The 22,448-nt window shown below is 50.0% G+C and overlaps 2 protein-coding genes across 8 annotated transcripts in view; one reads left to right on the forward strand and one right to left on the reverse strand.

Moving 5' to 3' along the window:
* Nucleotides 1-6,543, forward strand: part of ZWILCH (zwilch kinetochore protein) — a 23,862-nt gene extending 17,319 nt beyond the window's left edge. Inside the window, exons 18-19 of the mRNA XM_075575380.1 lie at nt 2,484-2,580; nt 3,989-6,543. Coding sequence (XP_075431495.1) covers nt 2,484-2,575 — 92 coding nt within the window. The 3' untranslated portion in view covers nt 2,576-2,580; nt 3,989-6,543. The remainder of the gene's footprint in view (nt 1-2,483; nt 2,581-3,988) is intronic.
* On the reverse strand, nt 3,090-21,117 carry LCTL (lactase like). 7 transcript variants are annotated; one of them, XM_075575375.1, is made up of 17 exons: nt 20,963-21,116; nt 18,180-18,362; nt 17,686-17,847; nt 17,030-17,190; nt 16,835-16,922; nt 15,850-15,959; nt 14,331-14,459; nt 13,703-13,798; nt 12,513-12,567; nt 11,840-12,001; nt 9,881-10,155; nt 9,483-9,609; nt 8,849-9,048; nt 8,143-8,206; nt 7,448-7,517; nt 4,552-4,596; nt 3,090-4,221 (listed from the first exon to the last, which is right to left on the reverse strand). In XM_075575375.1, the coding sequence occupies exons 3-17, from the start codon at nt 17,807-17,809 to the stop codon at nt 4,065-4,067; spliced, it is 1,863 nt and encodes a 620-aa protein (XP_075431490.1). In that variant the 5' UTR covers nt 17,810-17,847; nt 18,180-18,362; nt 20,963-21,116; the 3' UTR covers nt 3,090-4,064. The 7 variants fall into 7 exon arrangements, 6 of the variants coding, with proteins under 6 accessions (XP_075431490.1, XP_075431489.1, XP_075431491.1 ...); XM_075575374.1 differs by lacking the exon at nt 18,180-18,362 and having other exon boundaries at nt 20,963-21,117; XR_012788871.1 differs by lacking the exon at nt 18,180-18,362 and having other exon boundaries at nt 4,147-4,221; nt 7,404-7,517; nt 20,963-21,117.
* Between the last annotated feature and the right edge of the window lie 1,331 nt (nt 21,118-22,448).

The raw sequence follows: 22,448 nt of genomic DNA on the forward strand, positions 1-22,448 counted from the left end.
TTGCAGAGCGCTCTGTGTTACTTGCTGTGGATGTGAGCGTTTGCAGAGAGGTCTGTGTTACTTGCTGCGGATGTGAGCGTTTGCAGAGAGGTCTGTGTTACTTGCTGCGGATGTGAGCGTTTGCAGAGAGCTCTGTGTTACTTGCTGCGGATGTGAGCGTTTGCAGAGAGGTCTGTGTTACTTGCTGCGGATGTGAGCGTTAGCAGAGAGCTCTGTGTTACTTGCTGCGGATGTGAGCGTTTGCAGAGAGCTCTGTGTTACTTGCTGCGGATGTGAGCGTTTGCAGAGAGGTCTGTGTTACTTGCTGCGGATGTGAGCGTTTGCAGAGAGCTCTGTGTTACTTGCTGCAGATGTGAGCGTTTGCAGAGAGCTTTGTGTTACTTGCTGCGGATGTGAGCGTTTGCAGAGAGGTCTGTGTTACTTGCTGCGGATGTGAGCGTTTGCAGAGAGGTCTGTGTTACTTGCTGTGGATGTGAGCGTTTGCAGAGAGCTCTGTGTTACTTGCTGCGGATGTGAGCGTTTGCAGAGAGGTCTGTGTTACTTGCTGCGGATGTGAGCGTTTGCAGAGAGCTCTGTGTTACTTGCTGCGGATGTGAGCGTTTACAGAGAGCTCTGTGTTACTTGCTGCGGATGTGAGCATTTGCAGAGAGCTCTGTGTTACTTGCTGCGGATGTGAGCGTTTGCAGAGAGCTCTGTTACTTGCTGCGGATGTGAGCGTTTGCAGAGAGGTCTGTGTTACTTGCTGCGGATGTGAGCGTTTGCAGAGCGGTCTGTGTTACTTGCTGCGGATGTGAGCGTTTGCAGAGTGGTCTGTGTTACTTGCTGCGGATGTGAGCGTTTGCAGAGTGGTCTGTGTTACTTGCTGCGGATGTGAGCGTTTGCAGAGCGGTCTGTGTTACTTGCTGCGGATGTGAGCGTTTGCAGAGCGGTCTGTGTTACTTGCTGCGGATGTGAGCGTTTGCAGAGCGCTCTGTGTTACTTGCTGCGGATGTGAGCGTTTGCAGAGAGGTCTGTGTTACTTGCTGCGGATTTGAGCGTTTGCAGAGAGGTCTGTGTTACTTGCTGCGGATGTGAGCGTTTGCAGAGTGGTCTGTGTTACTTGCTGCGGATGTGAGCGTTTGCAGAGAGCTCTGTGTTACTTGCTGCAGATGTGAGCGTTTGCAGAGAGGTCTGTGTTACTTGCTGCGGATGTGAGCGTTTGCAGAGTGGTCTGTGTTACTTGCTGCGGATGTGAGCGTTTGCAGAGAGGTCTGTGTTACTTGCTGCGGATGTGAGCGTTTGCAGAGAGGTCTGTGTTACTTGCTGCGGATGTGAGCGTTTGCAGAGAGCTCTGTGTTACTTGCTGCGGATGTGAGCGTTTGCAGAGAGCTCTGTTACTTGCTGCGGATGTGAGCGTTTGCAGAGAGGTCTGTGTTACTTGCTGCGGATGTGAGCGTTTGCAGAGAGGTCTGTGTTACTTGCTGCGGATGTGAGCGTTTGCAGAGCGCTCTGTGTTACTTGCTGCGGATGTGAGCGTTTGCAGAGCGCTCTGTGTTACTTGCTGCGGATGTGAGCGTTTGCAGAGAGGTCTGTGTTACTTGCTGCGGATGTGAGCGTTTGCAGAGTGGTCTGTGTTACTTGCTGCGGATGTGAGCGTTTGCAGAGCGGTCTGTGTTACTTGCTGCGGATGTGAGCGTTTGCAGAGCGGTCTGTGTTACTTGCTGCGGATGTGAGCGTTTGCAGAGCGCTCTGTGTTACTTGCTGCGGATGTGAGCGTTTGCAGAGAGCTCTGTTACTTGCTGCGGATTTGAGCGTTTGCAGAGAGGTCTGTGTTACTTGCTGCGGATGTGAGCGTTTGCAGAGTGGTCTGTGTTACTTGCTGCGGATGTGAGCGTTTGCAGAGAGCTCTGTGTTACTTGCTGCAGATGTGAGCGTTTGCAGAGAGCTCTGTGTTACTTGCTGCGGATGTGAGCGTTTGCAGAGTGGTCTGTGTTACTTGCTGCGGATGTGAGCGTTTGCAGAGAGGTCTGTGTTACTTGCTGCGGATGTGAGCGTTTGCAGAGAGCTCTGTTACTTGCTGCGGATGTGAGCGTTTGCAGAGAGGTCTGTGTTACTTGCTGCGGATGTGAGCGTTTGCAGAGAGGTCTGTGTTACTTGCTGCGGATGTGAGCGTTTGCAGAGAGGTCTGTGTTACTTGCTGCGGATGTGAGCGTTTGCAGAGAGGTCTGTGTTACTTGCTGTGGATGTGAGCGTTTGCAGAGCGCTCTGTGTTACTTGCTGCGGATGTGAGCGTTTGCAGAGAGCTCTGTTACTTGCTGCGGATGTGAGCGTTTGCAGAGAGGTCTGTGTTACTTGCTGTGGATGTGAGCGTTTGCAGAGAGCTCTGTGTTACTTGCTGCGGATCTGAGTGTGAACACTAGGCCGGTGTGAGTGAGGCGGACGACTTTGCACCGACTTTCTTTGTGTATATTTGTATTTCTCATTCCTTTTGGTTCTTCCCGCAGATTTGCCGATGGACATGACTCTGAGCGGTGAGAATGAAGAGATCCTGTATTATCCCTTGCAGGTCACCTGCAGCCAGGTGCACTTCTCCTGAGACAGGTACGTACCAAGGCACACCCTCCGTCATTTAAAGATGCAGTTCAGTCTTTTTTTTTTTTTTTTTTTTTTTTTACTTCAATAGTTTCATGTGTGCAATCTCTAATTGCCTAAAGAACTGCATAGCTGCCGGTCAATTCGTTCTCCATGTATTGATCGGCAAAGTTTGGCGACATCTTTAAATATGGGGAATGTAAATGGTTGCTATAGGAACAAGCATGCTTGTTAAAATAGAATACAAGAAAATTGGTCTTTCAAAGTTGTTTTTTTTTTAAACAGAAAATGCTAAAAGTATTTTTTCTTACTACAGAACTGATTTATTAAAAAAAACACATGCAGGATATTGCCTGAACTGCAGCTTTAAGGGAAGAGAATCCGTTCAAAAAAAGAAGAAATGGATAAATCTAACTTTGCCAGCGTTCCCTTTCTTTTGCCGCACATAACCGCGCCCAACGTCACTTTCTGACACCGCGGCGCTTTGCAAGTCACGTGGATGCAACAGACAAAGTGACTCTGGGTGTGCACGACACTTTTTTAATATATGGTTTGTAACAGCGCTGCAGCTGGGGAGAGTCGTACGTAGCACCGGTCTCCGTATCTATACCACAGTGTGCAAAAATATAAAAGATCTTCGGTTACAAATGAGAACAAAAAGGCCGCTATGGGTGGATAACCCGCGCTCCACCTATGTCATTCACACAAAGTCTAACTACCTGCAAACCGCGAGGATTAATGCGCAGAACTGCGCGCAGAGACCACGTGTTGGGACAGCGAGACCCCCGGCCACGTCAGATTTCTTACCTTCCTAGCACACATTTTAATTGCTGTTTTGCTGATTTGTGGCTGTATCCTTAACCCCATCACTTCCGGAGGCGCCTACAATACATGAGCTTGATAATAGACCAATGGAAGGGGTTCCCCTTGAGATCAATCGCCTGCTAAAGCCATTGTGTCCCGCTGCCTGTAAGCTACTTAATGTCATATAATATAAAGATGTGCTGCTATGATTTCCTTTATAAGGGGTGCTCAGCCTCTCCGTTCCTGCACCCGGCTTTTTATAAACACTTTTAAGGGATTGTTGGGTTGATACATTTGTTCCTCTTCACACTCTACACGAGGGGGGCTCAACTCCAGTCATCAAGCCCCCTCCCTCCACACCGGTCGAGTTTCCAAGATATCCCTACTTCAGCACAGGTGGCACAATCAGAGGCTGTCTTTGACCTAGCCACCTGTGCTGAAGCTGGGATATCCTGAAAGTCTGACCTGTTGGGGTGGGCTTGAGAACTGGAGTTGAGCACCCCTAAACTCGGCATACAAACATCACTATCCAAACAAGGTCTGTGTACCCACAATCCCCTCCCACAAACTCAGTGGTTTAAGTCCGACTCTGTTGTTCTCTCTCCTGCTGCAGATACACAGAAAAATGGCAGAGGGATCGGAAACCTTCCGCGTCTTGGATTCTGCCCGGATGTTGAGACGACATTTTCTCAGCTGGGGATGTTGGCGGTATCCCCTGGCGTCAGGGTTTCTAGCTCTGTCTTCGGAGAAGGATCATCAGGAGTACAGCACTGATCAGGATACAGAGCGTGCATACTGTAGGTACCACTATCTCTGTCACCATTTCCATGTGCGTGGTCAGAGGGTCTGCAAAGAGAAAGAAATATGTATTACATGTGTCCAGTGACTTGCTGTGCCCGAGTCTGCAGCACATTACTCTGAGCACGTCGGCAAGCGTCTCCATTTAAGTATAAAACAATTGGTTTTAAAACAAATATTTTGATGAAACAAAGTACTTGCCTAATGGTTTCATTGTTTGTACCACAAAGAACACACAGACCCCAAAAGATGACCATCCTCTGCTGGAGCAGAGCAGTACTCCACGGGCATGACAGGGTTAAGGAATCTTTCTAAAAGGCTAGATCATTAGCAACATACAGAAACAGACATTGTTTCCTCTAAATGAAAACTCCTTACCGTGAATAAGCCGCAGAATATTTGCAGCCGTATTCCTCTGTTCTTCTGATTTATTTTTTTTCAAGAAGAAAACAAACAAACAAAAACGGGAGAATGAAAAGGGAATTAAATGTTCCCTTGCAAAAGTCCTGTACAAGCGGAGGGTCACACAGTGCATGTTCAACAGCAGCACAATCTGGACAGGTATTGGTTAAAAGGTGCCGAGAACCGCTCCACAGCAACTAGCATTAAAGATGCAAACCTGGGTACTCCAGGCGGGAGAGAATAACACAAGAACTTGGGCCCACACAGCAGCTAAGTGTCCCCATTCTGCAAAAGAAATGTTTGCGCCTCTTACAGCCCTGCGCGTCACCTCTTGCAGCCCTGCGCGTCACCTCTTGCAGCCCTGCGCGTCACCTCTTGCAGCCCTGCGCGTCACCTGTTCCAAAATATGGAGGTAAAAGTTCTGAGAATTTCTTAAGCCAGGGGTGCTCAACTCCAGTCCTCAAAACCCCCCCCTAACAGGTCAGGTGTTCAGGATATCCCTGCTTCAGCACAGCTGGCTCAGTCAAAGACTGAGCCAATGATTGGGCCAGCTGTGCTGATGCAGGCATATCCTGAAAACCTGATCTGTTGGGGTCTTGGGGATGGGCTGAGAACCCCTGCCTTAAAACACCATCAATACTTCCACCTTTGTGTTGTAATTGTCCTGATATCCACGTTTGGATATCTGGTGAATCGCCTGCATTACTTTCTACTTCCTGTTTGGCCCTTTCAATGCTGCAGGGTGCAGCGCCATATTGTAAAAAATGTCGCGCCGGTGAGCCTGTGCTTGTGCGCCGGTGAGCCTGTGCGCTGGTGAGCCTGTGCTTGTGCGCCGGTGAGCCTGTGCTTGTGCGCCGGTGAGCCTGTGCGTGTGCGCCGGTGAGCCTGTGCGTGTGCGCCGGTGAGCCTGTGCGCCGGTGAGCCTGTGCCTGTGCGCCGGTGAGCCTGTGCGTGTGCGCCGGTAAGCCTGTGCGTGTGCGCCGGTGAGCCTGTGCGTGTGCGCCGGTGAGCCTGTGCTTGTGCGCCGGTGAGCCTGTGCTTGTGCGCCGGTGAGCCTGTGCTTGTGCGCCGGTGAGCCTGTGCTTGTGCGCCGGTGAGCCTGTGCTTGTGCGCCGGTGAGCCTGTGCTTGTGCGCCGGTGAGCCTGTGCTTGTGCGCCGGTGAGCCTGTGCTTGTGCGCCGGTGAGCCTGTGCTTGTGCGCCGGTGAGCCTGTGCTTGTGCGCCGGTGAGCCTGTGCTTGTGCGCCGGTGAGCCTGTGCTTGTGCGCCGGTGAGCCTGTGCTTGTGCGCCGGTGAGCCTGTGCTTGTGCGCCGGTGAGCCTGTGCGCCGGTGAGCCTGTGCTTGTGCGCCGGTGAGCCTGTGCGTGTGCGCCGGTGAGCCTGTGCTTGTGCGCCGGTGAGCCTGTGCGTGTGCGCCGGTGAGCCTGTGCTTGTGCGCCGGTGAGCCTGTGCTTGTGCGCTGGTAAGACTGTGCGCTGGTGAGCCGGTAAGCCTGTGCGCTGGTGAGCCGGTAAGCCTGTGCTTGTGCGCCGGTGAGCCTGTGCTTGTGCGCCGGTGAGCCTGTGCTTGTGCGCCGGTGAGCCTGTGCTTGTGCGCCGGTGAGCCTGTGCTTGTGCGCCGGTAAGCCTGTGCTTGTGCGCCGGTGAGCCTGTGCTTGTGCGCTGGTGAGCCTGTGCTTGTGCGCTGGTGAGCCTGTGCTTGTGCGCTGGTGAGCCTGTGCTTGTGCGCTGGTGAGCCTGTGCTTGTGCGCCGGTGAGCCTGTGCTCTGCTGGTTCTTCCAATGCTTGTAGTCTTCAGGGTTAAACACTCCTCATAGCAGTCCCGCTTGTGCATTTAATTTCTACCACCCACATTCACCCTCATGGGGATCATAGTTGTTATACATTTCCATTTATATAACAAAGCTTGTTACTTGCACACTTGTATAATATAATATTTTACATGTTAATAAAGACATTGTTCATTTGTCGTATATATTTCCTGATACGTGATGCGCTTAATGCCAATAGTGGAATTGCAGAAGCAGCTGATGTCAGACTTTAGTGGAGGCGTGGGTATATATATATATATATATATATATATATATATATATATATATAGCAGTGTATGGGTATATGGCAGAGGTGCGCAACCTGTGGGGGTTGCCAAAACATTCGAGGATTAATTCTGCGGGGGTCCTTGCTTCTGAATGAGACTCCCGCAGCATTAAGGGGTTAACCCCCGTGACCGGCGCTCAAGAGTGCGCCATAGACATGTCTATCCGTTTTTGGTCAATAAATTTCGTTTTTCATTGCGTTTTGATTCTTTTCACCGGTGAGCATCGCCTTCCTCCCTTCACATCTGAAGCTACAGAAACTAACTTGCAGCAGCCCGTCCCCCTCTCCCTCGGGGCCGTTCCCCTCTCCCTCGGTACCCTTCCTCTGTGCCCTCTCCTTCTGCGCTGTCCCCCTCTCCCTATGCGCCGTCCCCCCCTCTCCCTCTGTGCTGTCCCCCTCTCCCTATGTGCCGTCCCCCCTCTCCCTCTGTGCTGTCCCCCCCTCTCTCTATGTGCCGTCCCCCCCTCTCCCTATGTGCTGTCCCCCTCCTTATCATAGATGCCCGATTATGGATAACTGCTGCAGTGCGATTTCGTTTCTGTAGTTTCAGTCAGAGGATAAATGTTGCTGTTTTCCTATTCGGAAGCCGGGACCCCCGCAGAGTTGGTCCTATAATACAGTGGGGACCTCCATTTAAATTTAGGGGTTGTGGCTAAAAACAAAGCTGTGCACCACGGGGTATAAGGCATGATCCATTGTCACATTTCGATTACGTAAAGGAAAGCAAACGTACACTAAGGTGTTCAGCGCTCCTACAGCCGCCGCCTAAGTCCTTACACTTCATCATGGAGGGGCCACACCTTTGCCACACCTGCCTGATCATTATCTCTGGGGGTTAGTCTTGCAGCTGAAAAGGGCAAACAAAGGAAAAGGAAGTCCGATTAGACACCTCCAGTAACTGCAGAATAATTCTGTACAGTTGGGGGATGTTTACATTAGAATTAATGTCATTTGGGGTGTTGTTCAGGGGCGGAGCTACCGCGGGTGCAATGTACTTGGGTCCCGCTACCGTCAGTGGCACAATGAAGAGCAGGGACTTTCAGGCTCAGTGCTGCCCCTGTGGCCCCAAAATATACTTGCCCAGTGGCCCCCCTTTCACTAGGTCCGCCTCCAGGTGCAGAACCTTGAGCAGGGGAATTCACACGCGTGTTCCACAAGGTCAGATACGTGTAGTGCATGGATGGACAACGCCAGTCCCCAAGGGCCACCTACAGGTCAGGTTTTAAGGATATCCCTGCTTCAGCACAGGTGGCTCAATCAGTGGCTAAGTTGTTGACTGAGCCACCTGTGCTGAAGCAGGGATATCCTGGAAACCTGACCTGTTGGTGGCCCTTGGAGACTGGAGTTGGCCGCCCCTGGCTTAGTGTGTGTGTGAGGAGGCTCATTGTGACAGCGGATTCCATTTTTCATCATTTGCCCCATGGATTAGTTACACTGCAGACAGACGCGCCCGCGGTCCGTGTTCTGTTTACCTGCTGCCAGGAGCTGGTTTGCAGTGGAGCAAGTTTCTGTGGATTTGCGATGCCAATTTTCCACCTAACAAAATCGTCAGTTTCAGTGAAATTCACCCCAAAACTTTGCAGCGTATCAGAAAAAACCCGGGGCACTTGCTAGGATCTCACCAAAGATTTATCATAAGATTTGGGCTTATAATAGCACAGGGCTGGCCAACTCCAGTCCTCAGGGGCCACCAACAGGTCAGGTTTTAAAGAGATTCCTGCTTCAGCACAGGTGACTCAGCCAGACAGTGACTGAGCCACTGATTGAGCCACCTGTGCTGAAGCAGGGATATCCTGAAAACCCTGATGTTGGTGGCCCTTAAGCACTGGAGTTGGCCACGCCCTGTGTTAACACCTCACGTTCCACAGCCGAATATGTTTCAATGACCCCGTTGATGCATACGACAGTCCAGCTCCATAAATGGGCTGAAGCTGAATGTGTCCGTATGCCATGGTAAAGGGAAGCTTTGGTAGGAGAGAGCTGCTTACAGCTGTCGTACATCACGCCTTGCCAGCCATAGGATAACCAAGGGGTTAAGCTGATTTATTTGATAGCTCACCATACGAACACTACGCTTTCGGTAAGTGATCCGGCGGTAACTGCCATTAACTTTAATAAAGGGGTAGTGCATTGAACTCCGACACCCTTGGGAGCCTCACGAATCTCCCCCAATCTCACCTCTCTGTGGTTAGGGAAGCCGTTGGCGCTGATAATCCTCTTGTAGAACTGAACGGACGCCTTTGGATAACGCGGTTTGTTTTTGTTCTTGAATTCAACGTAGTAGAGCCCAAATCTTTCAGAGAAGCCTTCATCCCACTCAAACTTATCCATCAGCGACCAGGCAGTGTATCCCTGGACATTGACACCGTCCTTCATAGCTGCCACAAGGAGAGATTAGGAGCCCCCTTAATTAGTCACAGAACATGCTTCTTAACCCCAAATATTGTGGAAAGTAACCTATGTTCTATAGCAGGAGTGTCCAACTCCTGTCCTCAACAGGTCAGGTTTTCAGGATATCCTTGCTTCAGCACAGGTGGCTCAATCAGTCCCAGCTTCAGCACAAGTGGCTCAGTCTTCGGCTGAGTAACTGATTGAGCCACCTGTGCTGAAGCAAGGATTTCCTTAAAACCTGACCTGTTGGTGGCCCTTGATGACTAGAGTTGTCCACCCCTGTTCTTTAGCATCCGTCATCAAAACGGCACGGTAACAGAAGCCGATAGTCCTTAAATAATGACCGTGCAGAAAAAGCACGGCAGCACGCCAACAGGAGGGAACCGCTGAAGTGACAAGCTTCTGAGTGAGTTCCTCTCACCTTTTAACATCTCATTGATGTAACCTTTCAGATACTGTATCCTCCACTCGTCACACAGCTGGGCACACTGCATCTTCTCAGACACGCCATTCTCCGTCACGAACACCAGCGGGTTTCCATACTGCGTCTAACGAGTACACGTTACTGGTCGGCGTGCCTTTTCTAGCACCCGGCAAAGCATTGCAACGAGGCTATTGTATGTTACAAATGTCACCTCATTACTTTTGGGTGTGAATAACACTGCAGACTTGTTGGTTCTGGAGAAAATGGACCACCATAGAACTTATGAATAAGTTGAATATTTACACAAGCTTGACAACCAGTGCCAGGCACTGCGAATGAATATAACCGGTAATAAAATGAGTTCACGCTGTTCTCGCCTACTTGGTTCTAGTTACCTTCACAAAGTTCAGCAGCCTACGAAAGCCCCACGGCACGGAATAAAGCCACTTAGACTCCGGCTCTGGCCACTTGGGGTCCACCAGCTCCATCAGATCTCGGTCGGTGTGGTAGCTCGGGCCCTGGGCGGATGGGAAGTCCCTGCTTGTGATGTACCTGGTGGTGAAGTGGCCAATCCCAAGGAAGTCACAGGTGCCCTTGATGTAACTCTTCTCCTGAGATGTGAAGGCGGGGAGCCGGGATGAGCCCAAACTCTGCTGAGCGCTCTTCTGGCCTGAGAGGAGACGCAAGGCTTAAACCTTCGTTGCTGGAGTGTGGGGAGGGTAACAACGCGCTAGAGCCCTACCTAAACGTTTCATTTTTGTGTTCATAAGCTGCAATAAATAATGAGTTGTAAAATAAATCTAGTAGATAAGGCATTTATGTACGGCCAGTTCGCATTGTAACCCCATTCCTCATCATTTCATAGCCATTTGCAGGACTCGTTCACTCCCCTGAGTGTGGAAAACGGGGTAACTGGTGGAGCTGTGAAAACGACTTTGGAAGCACAGCTAGTAATCGCCCCTGCTTCCCGAAATCGCACCCTGTGTTGCATAGCGCTATACAAGGCCTGATACGGTATGTGACTGCAGGAAGCAGCGGTGATTGACAGCTCCACTTTCCAAGCCCTGGTCTTTCCCGAGCTGGGCCTCGCTGTGACCGACGGATCTCGCGCTGTGGTCCGGTGTGTACATTTTTCGAGCCCTGACTTTACAGAGTTAATGGTTGATTCCTAAAAAAAAAAGGTCCTGAGCAAAATGTCTGACAAAATGAATGATAATAACAGGAGAATTCAGAAGAATGATGAGAATCCTTCTGAGTCTGTGGGTGCAGGGAGCTGTCTAGTACCAGAGGTGCTAGAAACAAACCGTGTAACGCTTTAAAAAACGCGACATGAGGCTAAATGAAATATGCAGGGAAGAAGCTGCAAAGTAGGCAGGGAAACTGGGAAATAGATCTTACAGATTCTCGGCTTCTAAATCTGTCAGAGAGATGATTTGTGTTATGACAGAGCAGTGGTTCTCAACCTTTTTTGAGCAGACCTCACTCACCCCTTCTCGCTCATACACATCACACTCACCCCCTTCTTATACCACATTCACTCACACTCCCTGTTTTCCACTGCACACTACATTCACCCCCCAACCCTTCCAACCCACCCCTTTCTCAATCACTCATTACACATTCACTCCACTTTCTCTTACACTCCACACAGCCTCTCTCCTTCCCCCTCTCTCCACATATACACACCACTCTCCTTCCCCCTTTCTCCACATATACACATACCACTCACCTTCCCCCTCTCTCCACATATACACACACCACTCACCTTCCCCCTCTCTCCATATATACACACCACTCACCTTCCCCCTCTCCACATATACACACCACTCACCCCATTTACCTTCTCACAGTCATGCCTCTTCTTACGCACACCTCACTCACATACACACACTCGCCCATTCTCCTCAGACACACACACCACTCATTCCCCTTCTCTTACTCAAACTATACACCTTCCCTCTCCAAACACAAAGCACTCACCCCCACGCACACAAAACTCTCACCACATCCCCCCCACTCAAACACAAAGCACTCGCCTCCCCCCTCTGAACACAAAGCCGGGGGGACGGAGCCTCTGATTGAGCCAACTGTGCTAAAGCGGGAATATCCTGAGAACCTGACCTGTTGGTGGCCCTTGAGGACTGGAATTGAGCACTAGAGGGTAATGGGTCCTATCTCTAACTCTGCATTTAAAAAATGTTCATGCTCAAAATGTATCACGTTTAAAAGACCACACATAACTTTTATATAGAAATGAAACAATAATGGAACTAAATGAGTTTATCAAGCTGCTGACACAGAGCAGATAATGGGGTTACTCGGTGTATGTGTATACATGACATGGTCCCACTTGCCTACATATTCTTTCATGGTCTGTGGGTAGTCGCCATTGTAGAGCGGATTGGCGAACCATCCCAAATTAAACTGGACAAATCTCTCGGCGGCCTCAATGTCCTTCTGGCTGGAGATGTCCACGGGCTCCCCCCACTCAGTGGTCAGCGAGATTCCCACCATACCTACGAAGGGGAATGTTACAGCGTGGAAACTATAATAATAACAACGTGACCCCCCCCCCCACCCCCTTATACAGCCATAAAACCTCGAGAGATATTAGGGGGAGGAGTAGGGACAGAGAGGGGATTTAATGGGGTTCAGGTGGGCATTGAAGAGGCACCAGGGCTCCAGGAGGATATTTTTCCAATTCATAAAAGGAAGAGATGTCTTGTCATATAAACCCCTTTTATTCTTTAAAAAGGGGAACCCTAGGTTTGGGATTGGGGATGAGGTAAAAGGCAGCATAGTCACACTATAGTCTGTATACAACAGGGGAGGTCAAGTTTTTTCAGGATAAAAACCTGACCTGTTGGCGGCCCTTGAGGACTGGAGTTGCCCACCCCTGGTATACAAGCTGTCTCTGAATGGGGAGTAAAGCCTCCCTGTCTAGGATAAGACCGCTCCAGCGTATTAAGTAGGTGCCTCGGAGCCCAGGAGAGAGCCCAGGTGTTTGCTGGCGTTTCGTGGTCCTACCTTTCTGCTTGTTACGCCAGTGCTTGCTGTAACTGTGCCACACCTTAGCATGTGCCTGCAAGACACAGACACAGCCTGAGCTCACGCGCGCACAATGTATACTGGGATATACAGGCTGTGCTTCCTCACCGGCAGTCATGGTACAGAAGGTGTTACAGGGCCGAGTGCTCTCAGTTCTCTAATATAAACTGTTCAGTGATGTTACACATTGTGCTTGGCATGTTGTTATATCACTTTGCATGTGAGCACTTTGATTTGCCTATTATATGTCTCTGAATGTTATTATATTGCACTGCGTATTGTTATATCTCTGCGTGTCGCTGCACCGCTCTGCGTGTCGCTGCACCGCTCTGCGTGTCGCTGCACCGCTCTGCGTGTCGCTGCACCTCTGCGTGTCGCTGCACCTCGCTGCACCTCTGCGTGTCGCTACACCTCTCTGCGTGTCGCTGCACCGCTCTGTGTGTCGCTGCACCGCTCTGCGTGTCGCTGCACCGCTCTGCGTGTCGCTGCACCTCTCTGCGTGTCGCTGCACCACTCTGCGTGTCGCTGCACCACTCTGCGTGTCGCTGCACCTCTCTGCGTGTCGCTGCACCTCTCTGCGTGTCGCTGCACCACTCTGCGTGTCGCTGCACCACTCTGCGTGTCTCTGCATCTCTCTGCCTGTCGCTGCACCACTCTGCGCGTCGCTGCATCTCTCTGCGCGTCGCTGCATCTCTGCGCGTCGCTGCATCACTCTGCGTGTCGCTGCACCTCTCTGCGTGTCTCTGCATCTCTCTGCGTGTCTCTGCATCTCTCTGCGTGTCTCTGCATCACTCTGCGTGTCGCTGCATCTCTCTGCGTGTCTCTGCACCTCTCTGCGTGTCTCTGCATCTCTCTGCGTGTCTCTGCATCTCTCTGCGTGTCGCTGCACCTCTCTGCGTGTCTCTGCATCTCTCTGCCTGTTGCTGCACCACTCTGCGCGTCGCTGCATCTCTGCTCGTCGCTGCATCTCTGCGCGTCGCTGCATCTCTCTGCGCATCGCTGCATCACTCTGCGTGTCGCTGCATCACTCTGCGTGTCGCTGCATCACTGCGTGCTGTTCTATTATCCTACATGTTACCTGCTTAGCATTGTTATGTCGGTCGGCAAGGTGCTGCAGGCCTGTCTGGAAGCTCAGGAGTAAGGGACACGGGGTGTATATGTGCGGTTACCTTAATCATGTAATGGGCGGCTTTGTAAGCTCCGGTGCCCCTTAGCTTGAGTCCTGGGGCGTGTTCTCCCGTCTCATACCCGTCAACCGCCACTGACTGGAAGAGAGGATGTGTGAGTGAGCCCGGCACAGTGACTGCCCCCTACAGAGGTTCCGGAGGGCAACGGGCTGCAGGTGGCACGGGCCCTGCTGGGGGGTCTCTAGGAACGGCCTTCGCATGCCGACCTGAATGCCTTTGGAAGTGAATGGGTCAACCCAGGGGGCTCAACTCCAGTCCTCAAGCTCCCCCAACAGGTCAGGTTTTCAGGATATCCCAGCTTCAGCACAAGTGGCTCAATCAGGCCCAGTCAAAGTCTGACCCTCTGATTGAGCCACCTGTGCTGAAGCAGGAACTGATTGAGCCACCTGTGCTGAAGCAGGGATATCCTGAAAATCTGACCTGAGCCTGCTCTAGATGCCAACTCTTCCCCACTGGTTCCAATGCTGTAAATGTTACACCGTATGCGGAATATGGATTAAAGCGGCAAACCCGCCGCGAGGCCAGTGTTTTACCTCGCGGCGGGTTTGCCGCTTTAATCCATATTCCGCATACGGTGAACTTGTGGTTTTCCGATCCCCGTTTCGCTCACCCAGGGACTGCTGAATGTGATCCAGTGTTTCACTCGGTCTCCGAACCTCTCGAAGCACAGGTTGGCGTAATCGTTAAAATACGTGACCATGCTGATATTCTGCCAGCCGCTGAAACTCTCCTGGAGGATCTGCAGGTCAGAGGTCATTCCCAGGAGCGACAGAGAAAGAGGTGGTGAGAGCGCCAATCCAGCAGGAGGCTGGACTGATTGGGGGTATGTCTGAGGTGAGGGGGGACCCTCTGAATCATTACCACACTAAACATATCTATCAACATGTACAATATCCAAAGAAACCGGAGTTTCACCACAATCCTACGCTCATTCAACAAGTATTATTCAGCATTCGAAGAGCCCTGGTCATGTTGAAGGATATAAGGGTGACATATCCTCTGAGTGCCTAATTAGCACTCTCCTAATTAACCTAATTAGTCTCATTGTCTCCTGCTGAAATCCCTCTCCTGGCTTCCTATTAAATCCTGTATTACACAATTGTCCTACATTGTGCTAACACTCCTCTGCCCCTCCTTACATCTCACTATATCCTCCTCTGCCCCTCCCTACATATCACCCTAATATATCACTATACCCTCCTGCCCAACCTTACATCTCACCCTAATATATCACTATACACTCCTCTGCCCCTCCTTATAGCTCAGCCCTGATTTCTCACTTACTGTACACCGTCCCAACTCTTGCGTTCTGCTCAAAGATATCTTCTCTCTACCCCTTTTGTGTCTAAAACCCTCTCCGGCCTAAAACCTCTCACTGACTGCCCCGCACCTCTGGAATGCCCTTCCCCTCAATAGCCGACTGGCACCCTCTCTATCCACCTTTAAAACCCTTCTTAAAACTCACATCTGTAACGAAGCATATGAGTAGCTCCGTGGTTGATACTATACATCTCATACATTAAACCTTGGCCCCCTGCAGACGCACTTACCAGAACGCCCTCCTACTGTCTCTACATTCTTCCTACTTACCACTTAGATTGTAAGCTCTTCGGGGCAGGGACTCATTTTCTTAATGTTACTTTTATGTCTCAAGCACTTCTTCCCACTTTGTGTTATATTATTATGTCACGTGTATCACTGCTGTGACGCGCTGTGTACATAGATGGTGCTATATAAAGATGTGTTCAGAGTATAGAGCAAACACATCACCCTGAGCCTGTCCTGTTTGATAATTGCCCTGACTGTAGATAAGGAACATTTGGACACTGTAATCAGTGGAAAGTATAAGAAACGGCTCCGCAGAATTTTCAAGATAAATTTATTGCCAACAAAGTGACTGACGTTTCGGCCCCAATGGGCCATTCTGCTTTGAGAAATTCCGTGGCGCCGGTTCTTATACTTTCCCAGAGAATCCTGACCCAGGAGCGCCAGGGGTTGTATCTTTGTTATTATTGTCATGTGGTGTGCAGCTTTTTCCCTATAGACACGGTAATCAGATCATTCACTTCTAACCGTGTCCTGGCCACGCTGCCTGACCACGGAGAGCAGTGTGTGTGAGGCAGACAGACCTGTGGAAGGTCCCAGTGGTACAGTGTGACCACGGGGGTAATCTTGTTTTCCAGTAGGACGTTAATTAAATCGTTGTAGTATTTTATTCCTTTCTCATTTACGGTTTCAGCTGTGGAGAGAAAAGCAAAGGAAAGGCCGCTATTACTGATAGTTTTACCAAAATAAGGGGAAATATAGGAACAAAGTATGACTTGTGAAGGTATAGGAAGGCCCCTAAATGTTGCATTTTGATTGAACAAAAATTAAGAAATATATTTGTGACCATGCAGCAAGCTTAAGCCTATAGGGAACCATGTTAATGGTTTTGAAGGTGGCACTGTGTGCTCATTTGCATGTCATTTCCCAGAAACCCTTGCTGCAGTGGAAGTGCTGTGTGCTGGGTTATAATGGTGAAAGGCGGGGTTGCAGACTTGTCTAAGACATGCAAATGAGCATACAGTAATATTTCCATTATATATATATAGCAGTGGTCGACAAATTACCAAAAAATCTACTCGCCGAACAAAAAAAATCTACTCGCCACCTAGTACCACACGTGTGCTGCTTGGGCCAATAGGAGCTCGCCACGATGTTAAATCCACTCGCCCGGGGCGTGCAAATGTATAGGTTTGTCGAACACTATATATATGTATAAACTCCAGTCCTCAAGTCCACCAAACAGGTTATGTTTTAAGGATATAGCTGCTTCAGCACAGGTGGTTCAATCAGAGGCCAAGTCAAAGACTGAGCCACCTGTGCTGAAGCAGGGACTGATTGAACCACCTGTGGTGTAGCAGGCACTGATTGAGCCACCTGCGCTGAAGCTGGGATATGTTGAAAACCTGACCTGTTGGGGGGAGGGGATTTGAGGACTGAAGTTGAGCCCCCCTGAGTTACAGTGTTATGCTGACACAATAATACAGAGGGACGGTACTTCTGGAGTCTGTCCCTCCAACCGCAGGGTGACAGTGACCCAGACCAAAGGCTGAATATCGAGCTTCTCACTTCGGACTCCGGTTGGGATGATGCGAGGCCAAGAGATGGAGAGGCGATAATGCGAAACCTTCAGCTCCTTCAGCAGCTCTACGTCCTCCTGCAAAGGCAAGAACATGCGTGTGAAACCCGGCAGCAAGAGGCACGTTGCAGAGCTGGAGTTAGCGGGACGTAAGGGGCAGACCGGGTGCTCCTCCCTGTCCTCACCTTCACCTTGTGGTATCCTTCACACGTGGAATCCGCCGTGTCGTTCATGAACACCCTCCCCTTCCCGTGCGTGAACACGTCCCAGATACTCCGTCCCTTCCCATCGCTGTCCCAGGCGCCTTCCGTCTGGTAAGCAGAGCTACCCACACCCCACGTGAACGCTGGCAAAGTCAGGAGAGAAAGTGTGACAGGGTGGCGTGATGTGGCACGCGAAATGTCCCTACAGTCTGTGTCACGGTCACCCTGCAGTGGGAGGGTCACATTCCATGGCCAGTAGAACTTGCCTGTCAATGTGTCACCCTGCGGTGGGAGGGACATACTCCATGGACCTCAGGTCCCTTCTATCTGTGTCACCCTAAGGTGGGAGGGACATTATAAATGGCCCATCGATCCAGTCTGTTACTGTGTCACCCTGTGGTGGGAGGGACATACTCCATGGACCACAAGTCCCTTCTATCTGTGTCACCCTAAGGTGGGAGGGACATTATAAATGGCCCATAGATCCAGTCTGTGACTGTGTTACCCTGAGGTGGGAGGGACATACTCCATGAATAAGATGTCCCTTCTGTCTGTGTTACTTCAGTGGGGGGAGCAGATTTGGGCACCCTCTAGCTCTCTGTGTCCCTGTGTTTCCCGAGATGACGCGGTTAACGTACTGGGTGGGAATGTGCCGTAATAAAACGACCCTCGCTCATTCTGCGTCCACTGAAAATCCTCTTCTCCCCGGACACGCCATGCCAGGGATAACACCTGGCATATCGTCACAGCCCAAACCCTCATTCTGTGTGGGTACCAATGGGTCCTCAGCCTTGGAATACCTATTACCAAGAGCAGAGAGAGACACGGACAGCGCTGTGACTGTAATACACCGCGCGACTGACTCAAGCGCTCGGAAAACCCATTTCTGAGCTTCTGGTTAACCGACACAGTGCCGGATTAAGACTCCAGTCACCAAGACTTTGGGGGACCTTTCCTCCAGGGGCCCCTCCTCCTGCAGCGTCGCGGCACCATGTGACATTGCGTTGTCATGGCAATGTAACGCCGCAGCGTCATTTGACGTCGGGCCGCCATGACAACATGGCGCTACGGGAGGAGGGCCGCTCCGGAGAATGTAAAGAGACACCCCTCTCACTGACACACACCCCCTTACCTTGGGTGAGGTCCGGGCGGAAGTTGGATCCCGGCGCCGACAGGAGGGAGAGTGCAGCAGACTGTGACCGCCGGGCAGCTAAATGGGGAGCAGCAACCTGCCGGACCCCCTAACCTTTGGGCCCCGAGGCATGTGCAAGCGGGTAATCTGGAACTGGTTGGACCCCTTCTATGCTAGAGTAGCCTGCAACAGATTTATTTATGTACAGTAGGGCCCGCTTCTCGGCGATCCGCCAATACGGAGGTGCCGAGAAGGGGGCCGCCATATATACGCATGTGCAGAGCAGGGACGGCCGAGGTCGCGCATGCGCAGAGCGGGGGACGGCCGAGGTCGCGCATGCGCAGAACGGGGGAGCAGCTGAATTCACGCATGCGCAGAAGGGGGGACTGCAAGACTGCGCATGCGCAGAAGGGTAGGAGACGCTGGATTCGCTTTGCGGTGGAGCCATGGAACGGAAGCCGCCATATTAGTGGGGCTCTACTGTATATAAATATACTGCCATGTACAATAACTCAATATCTTTTTCCACTTCAAGACCCCAAAATTAGCAGCGATCCACTGTGCTCTCCACATAGAAGAACGGTCTCCCTTCTTTTACCATTGCATAAGTCCTTTTGCTTCTGTGTTTAGTAATCACACCCTCTTTCAATTTTGTAGTGGAGTCACAAATATATCAGTCGCTGCAGCCATGCCTCCATGGGAGGTTAAAATGGCCGCTGCGATTCGCGCGTATTAGTAGAAGCGGGTGCCAGGGAACCAATAAACAAGTGAAAATAAAGATTTTCAAAGAGATGTAAAGTTGGAAATGATTAAGAGTTATGGTACAAGTTTATTTTTGTTTTGATTTGTTTTAACTGTAATAAAAGAAAGTATCCGTGTTTTCTCTTACGGGTAAATTCTATATTCCATGAAGCTGTCGTCAGGGTGAAAATTCCCACTGACGTGAATGATTACACAGAGAAATTGGACACGTTAGTGGAGGAGATCATTGTTCATTGATTGTGAAAAGGGAATATTTTTAATGTCTCCCAATTTAGCATCATAGCCTAGTGCGGGGGGGCTCAACTCCAGAACTCAAGCCCTCTCCCCTGCCCAACAGGTCAGGTTTTCAGGATATCCCTGCTTCAGCACAGGTGGCTCAGTCTTTGAGCCACTGATTGAGCCACCTGTGCGGAAGCAGGGATATCCTGAAATCCCGACCTGTTGATGCCCCTTGAGGACTAGAGTTGCCCACTCCTGGCATATGTGCTACATCCTACGACACTCAAGTAGTTAAACTGGGTTCAACCACTTCAAAGGCAGTGTTATTACCTGAGTGACTCTTTCAGCCCTAAATGTGTGACATAAATAGCATAAGATTTATCCTAATGTTACTTTTATGGCTGAAGCGCTTATTCCCAGTCTTTGTTATATTATCATGTCCCGCGTATCACTGTGGGGAAGCGCTGTATAAATAAAGATATACATAGCAACATACATAGAGAAAATCCCATAGAAAACAGTGTGCTTGTTCTTTATTGATAAATATAATGGTTCTTTGTCCCAGTTTTACACAGTTACATATAGTTACATAGTTACATAGTTACATAGGAATGAGGTTGAAAAAAGACGTACGTCCATCAAGTTCAAACTATGCTAAATTTAGACAACAGATACTTTATCCTATATCTATACTTACTTATTGATCCAGAGGAAGGCAAACAAAATACCCCAGTAAGGGGAAAAATTAATTCCTTCCTGACTCCAAGAATTGGCAATCGGATTACTCCCTGGATCAACATCCTTCCCATGTATACTTATTTGGTATATCCCTGTATACCTTTCCTTTCTAAATAGATGTCCAACCTTTTTTTTAACAAATCTATTGTATCTGCCATCACAGTCTCCATGGGTTATGAATCCCACATGTTAACTGCCCTTACTGTAAAGAACCCTTTCCTTTATTGCTGGTGAAATCTCCTTTCCTCCGACATTAAGGGATGACCCCATCTCTTTTGTACTGCCCTTGGGATGAATGGTTCTTTTAAAAGCTCCTTGTACTGTCCCCAAATATATTCTTATATAGTTATCATATCCCCTCTTAGACGCCTCTTTTCTAATGTAAATAAATCTAATTTAGCTAGTCTCTCCTCATAAATCAGACTGTCCATCCCCTTAATTAATTTGGTGGCTCTTCTCTGCACTCTCTCTAGTTCCATAATGTCTTTTCTGAGGATTGGTGCCCAAAACTGTACTCCATACTCAAGGTGCGGTCTTACTAATGCTTTGTAAAGGGGCATAATTATGTTTACTTCCCTTCCATCCATTGCCCGTTTAATGCAAGATAAGATGTTGTTTGCCTTTGCAGCTACTGCATGACTTTGGGCATTATTGCTAAGCCTGCTGTTTACAAGCACTCCTAAATCCTTCTCCATCAAGGATTCCCCCAACTTATCCCCATTTAATTTGTAAGTCGCCTGTTTATTCTTGCTTCACAAATGCATAACCTTACATTTATCTGTATTAAACCTCATCTGCCATTTACCTGCCCACGTTTCCAAGTGCCCAAGTTTTGCGGGGAGGGGCGGGGGGGAGAGAAGGGGGCGGGAGAAACCCCCTCACTGCAGTGGAGACACCTGCTTGTAAATCCAGTCTGGATACATTTAAAATGGCCTGGGTTTCCTTTGCTTGTTTAATGTTTTCTAATAAATATTGGGATGAAGAAGACAAAATGTGAATTCCTTATTGTATATTAGTAAGAATGCTTGGTTTTCCCGTGTTTATAGGTGCGAGGCTCCGCTTACCTGCCCCAGGCCGTCCTCCTGCCGCCCCTCTCTCTGCCAGCTCTCGCCCCCCAAACTCAGAACACACTGGCAGTCCCAGGAGGCCAGCACCAACTCTCAGAGAGGTGACAAACCCAGAGAACCGTCTCGTCCCGAATGGCTCAGAGGGCAGCAAAACCCTAAACAAAACAGAACTATCCAGGCAGGGGGAGAATTAGCTGAGAGCCGCAGAACGCACAGCAAAGCCAGCTGGGATTGGAACGTTTGGACTGTGTAAGCAGAGCGGCACGCACACACTGTCACTTTTATCCAGGGGTGGGCAACCCCAGTCTTCAAGGGCAACCAACAGGTCAGGTTCTCAGGAAATCCCTGCTTCAGCACGGATGGCTCAATCAGTGGCTCAGTCTTTGACTGAGCCACCCGTGCTGAAACCGGGATATCCTGAAAACCCGACCTGTTGGTGGCCCTTGAGGACTGGGGTTGGCCGCCCCACTTTAACCCCTTCACTGCCAGAGCAATCTCTCCGTTAAATGTATAGGATGCGATTCTGCAGACGCAGACCACCGGAGCAGTCTAGGAATTAGATTGCACGTTCTATGGGTCAGAGACGTGCAATCTGTGTACATTACAGCACTTTTTCTTTTTTTTACAAAGTATTACTATTATTATTATTATTATTATGTGACAATGACACAAAGGGACCGATGTATTATTTACCCAACTGGAGAAAGGTTCTGTCCTTGTCTGTAGGAACTCAATCAGCCACCAGAGGGCAGAGTTGGCGCAGTTTATAAGTTTACATGACAATTCTGAAGCCCTGAATGTGCCACAAAGTAACACGTTGTGTTATCACACAATATCGCCCACAGCTCCGGACACTGCGCAAGTTGTGACAAATCTCTGTACATGGTATAGAGCACTAACGCTATTTAGCAAATAAACATCCAACTTGTGAGGACATTCACATCTCAAGACAGGTCTGCAACTCTGCCCTTCCCCTTTATCTCTTGGCATAGACTACGTCCACCGCTGCCAGGGATTCTGGGTAAGGACATGCAAATGAGCACACAGTGTCTCCTTTTGCTTATGCATTTTAACATGGGACCCCTATAAGCGTATGCCTGCCGCATAACACAGCTTCTCAGCACAGCCTGGGTTAAACAAGTGAAGAGCCTGTAACCCTGCTCACAGACAGCTTTTTATCTGGTGAAGAATCTCATTCCATGGGACACCTCTGCACTGTGTTCTGAGCTCTGAGAAACCTTAGTCCCTGTGCTGGTAATCAGGGAAGAAGTTGCCATGAGATCCATATCAAGCCTGGGTTTCTGGCCAGAGGACATCGCGGCCACTTAAAGCAGTTGCTTAGTGACGGGGAGGGCAGGTTCGGGATGACGCTGCGTGGCAGGGACTGAGCGAAACGGACAGGGCTGGCTATGGGGGGGGGGGGGGGGGGGCGCTGCCCACCCGCCCGGCCCCTGTAATTAAAACTTTCCTGTGGCAGAGTTTG

Source organism: Ascaphus truei, chromosome 18 (assembly GCF_040206685.1).
Source record: "Ascaphus truei isolate aAscTru1 chromosome 18, aAscTru1.hap1, whole genome shotgun sequence".
NCBI classification, from domain to species: Eukaryota; Metazoa; Chordata; class Amphibia; order Anura; family Ascaphidae; genus Ascaphus; species Ascaphus truei.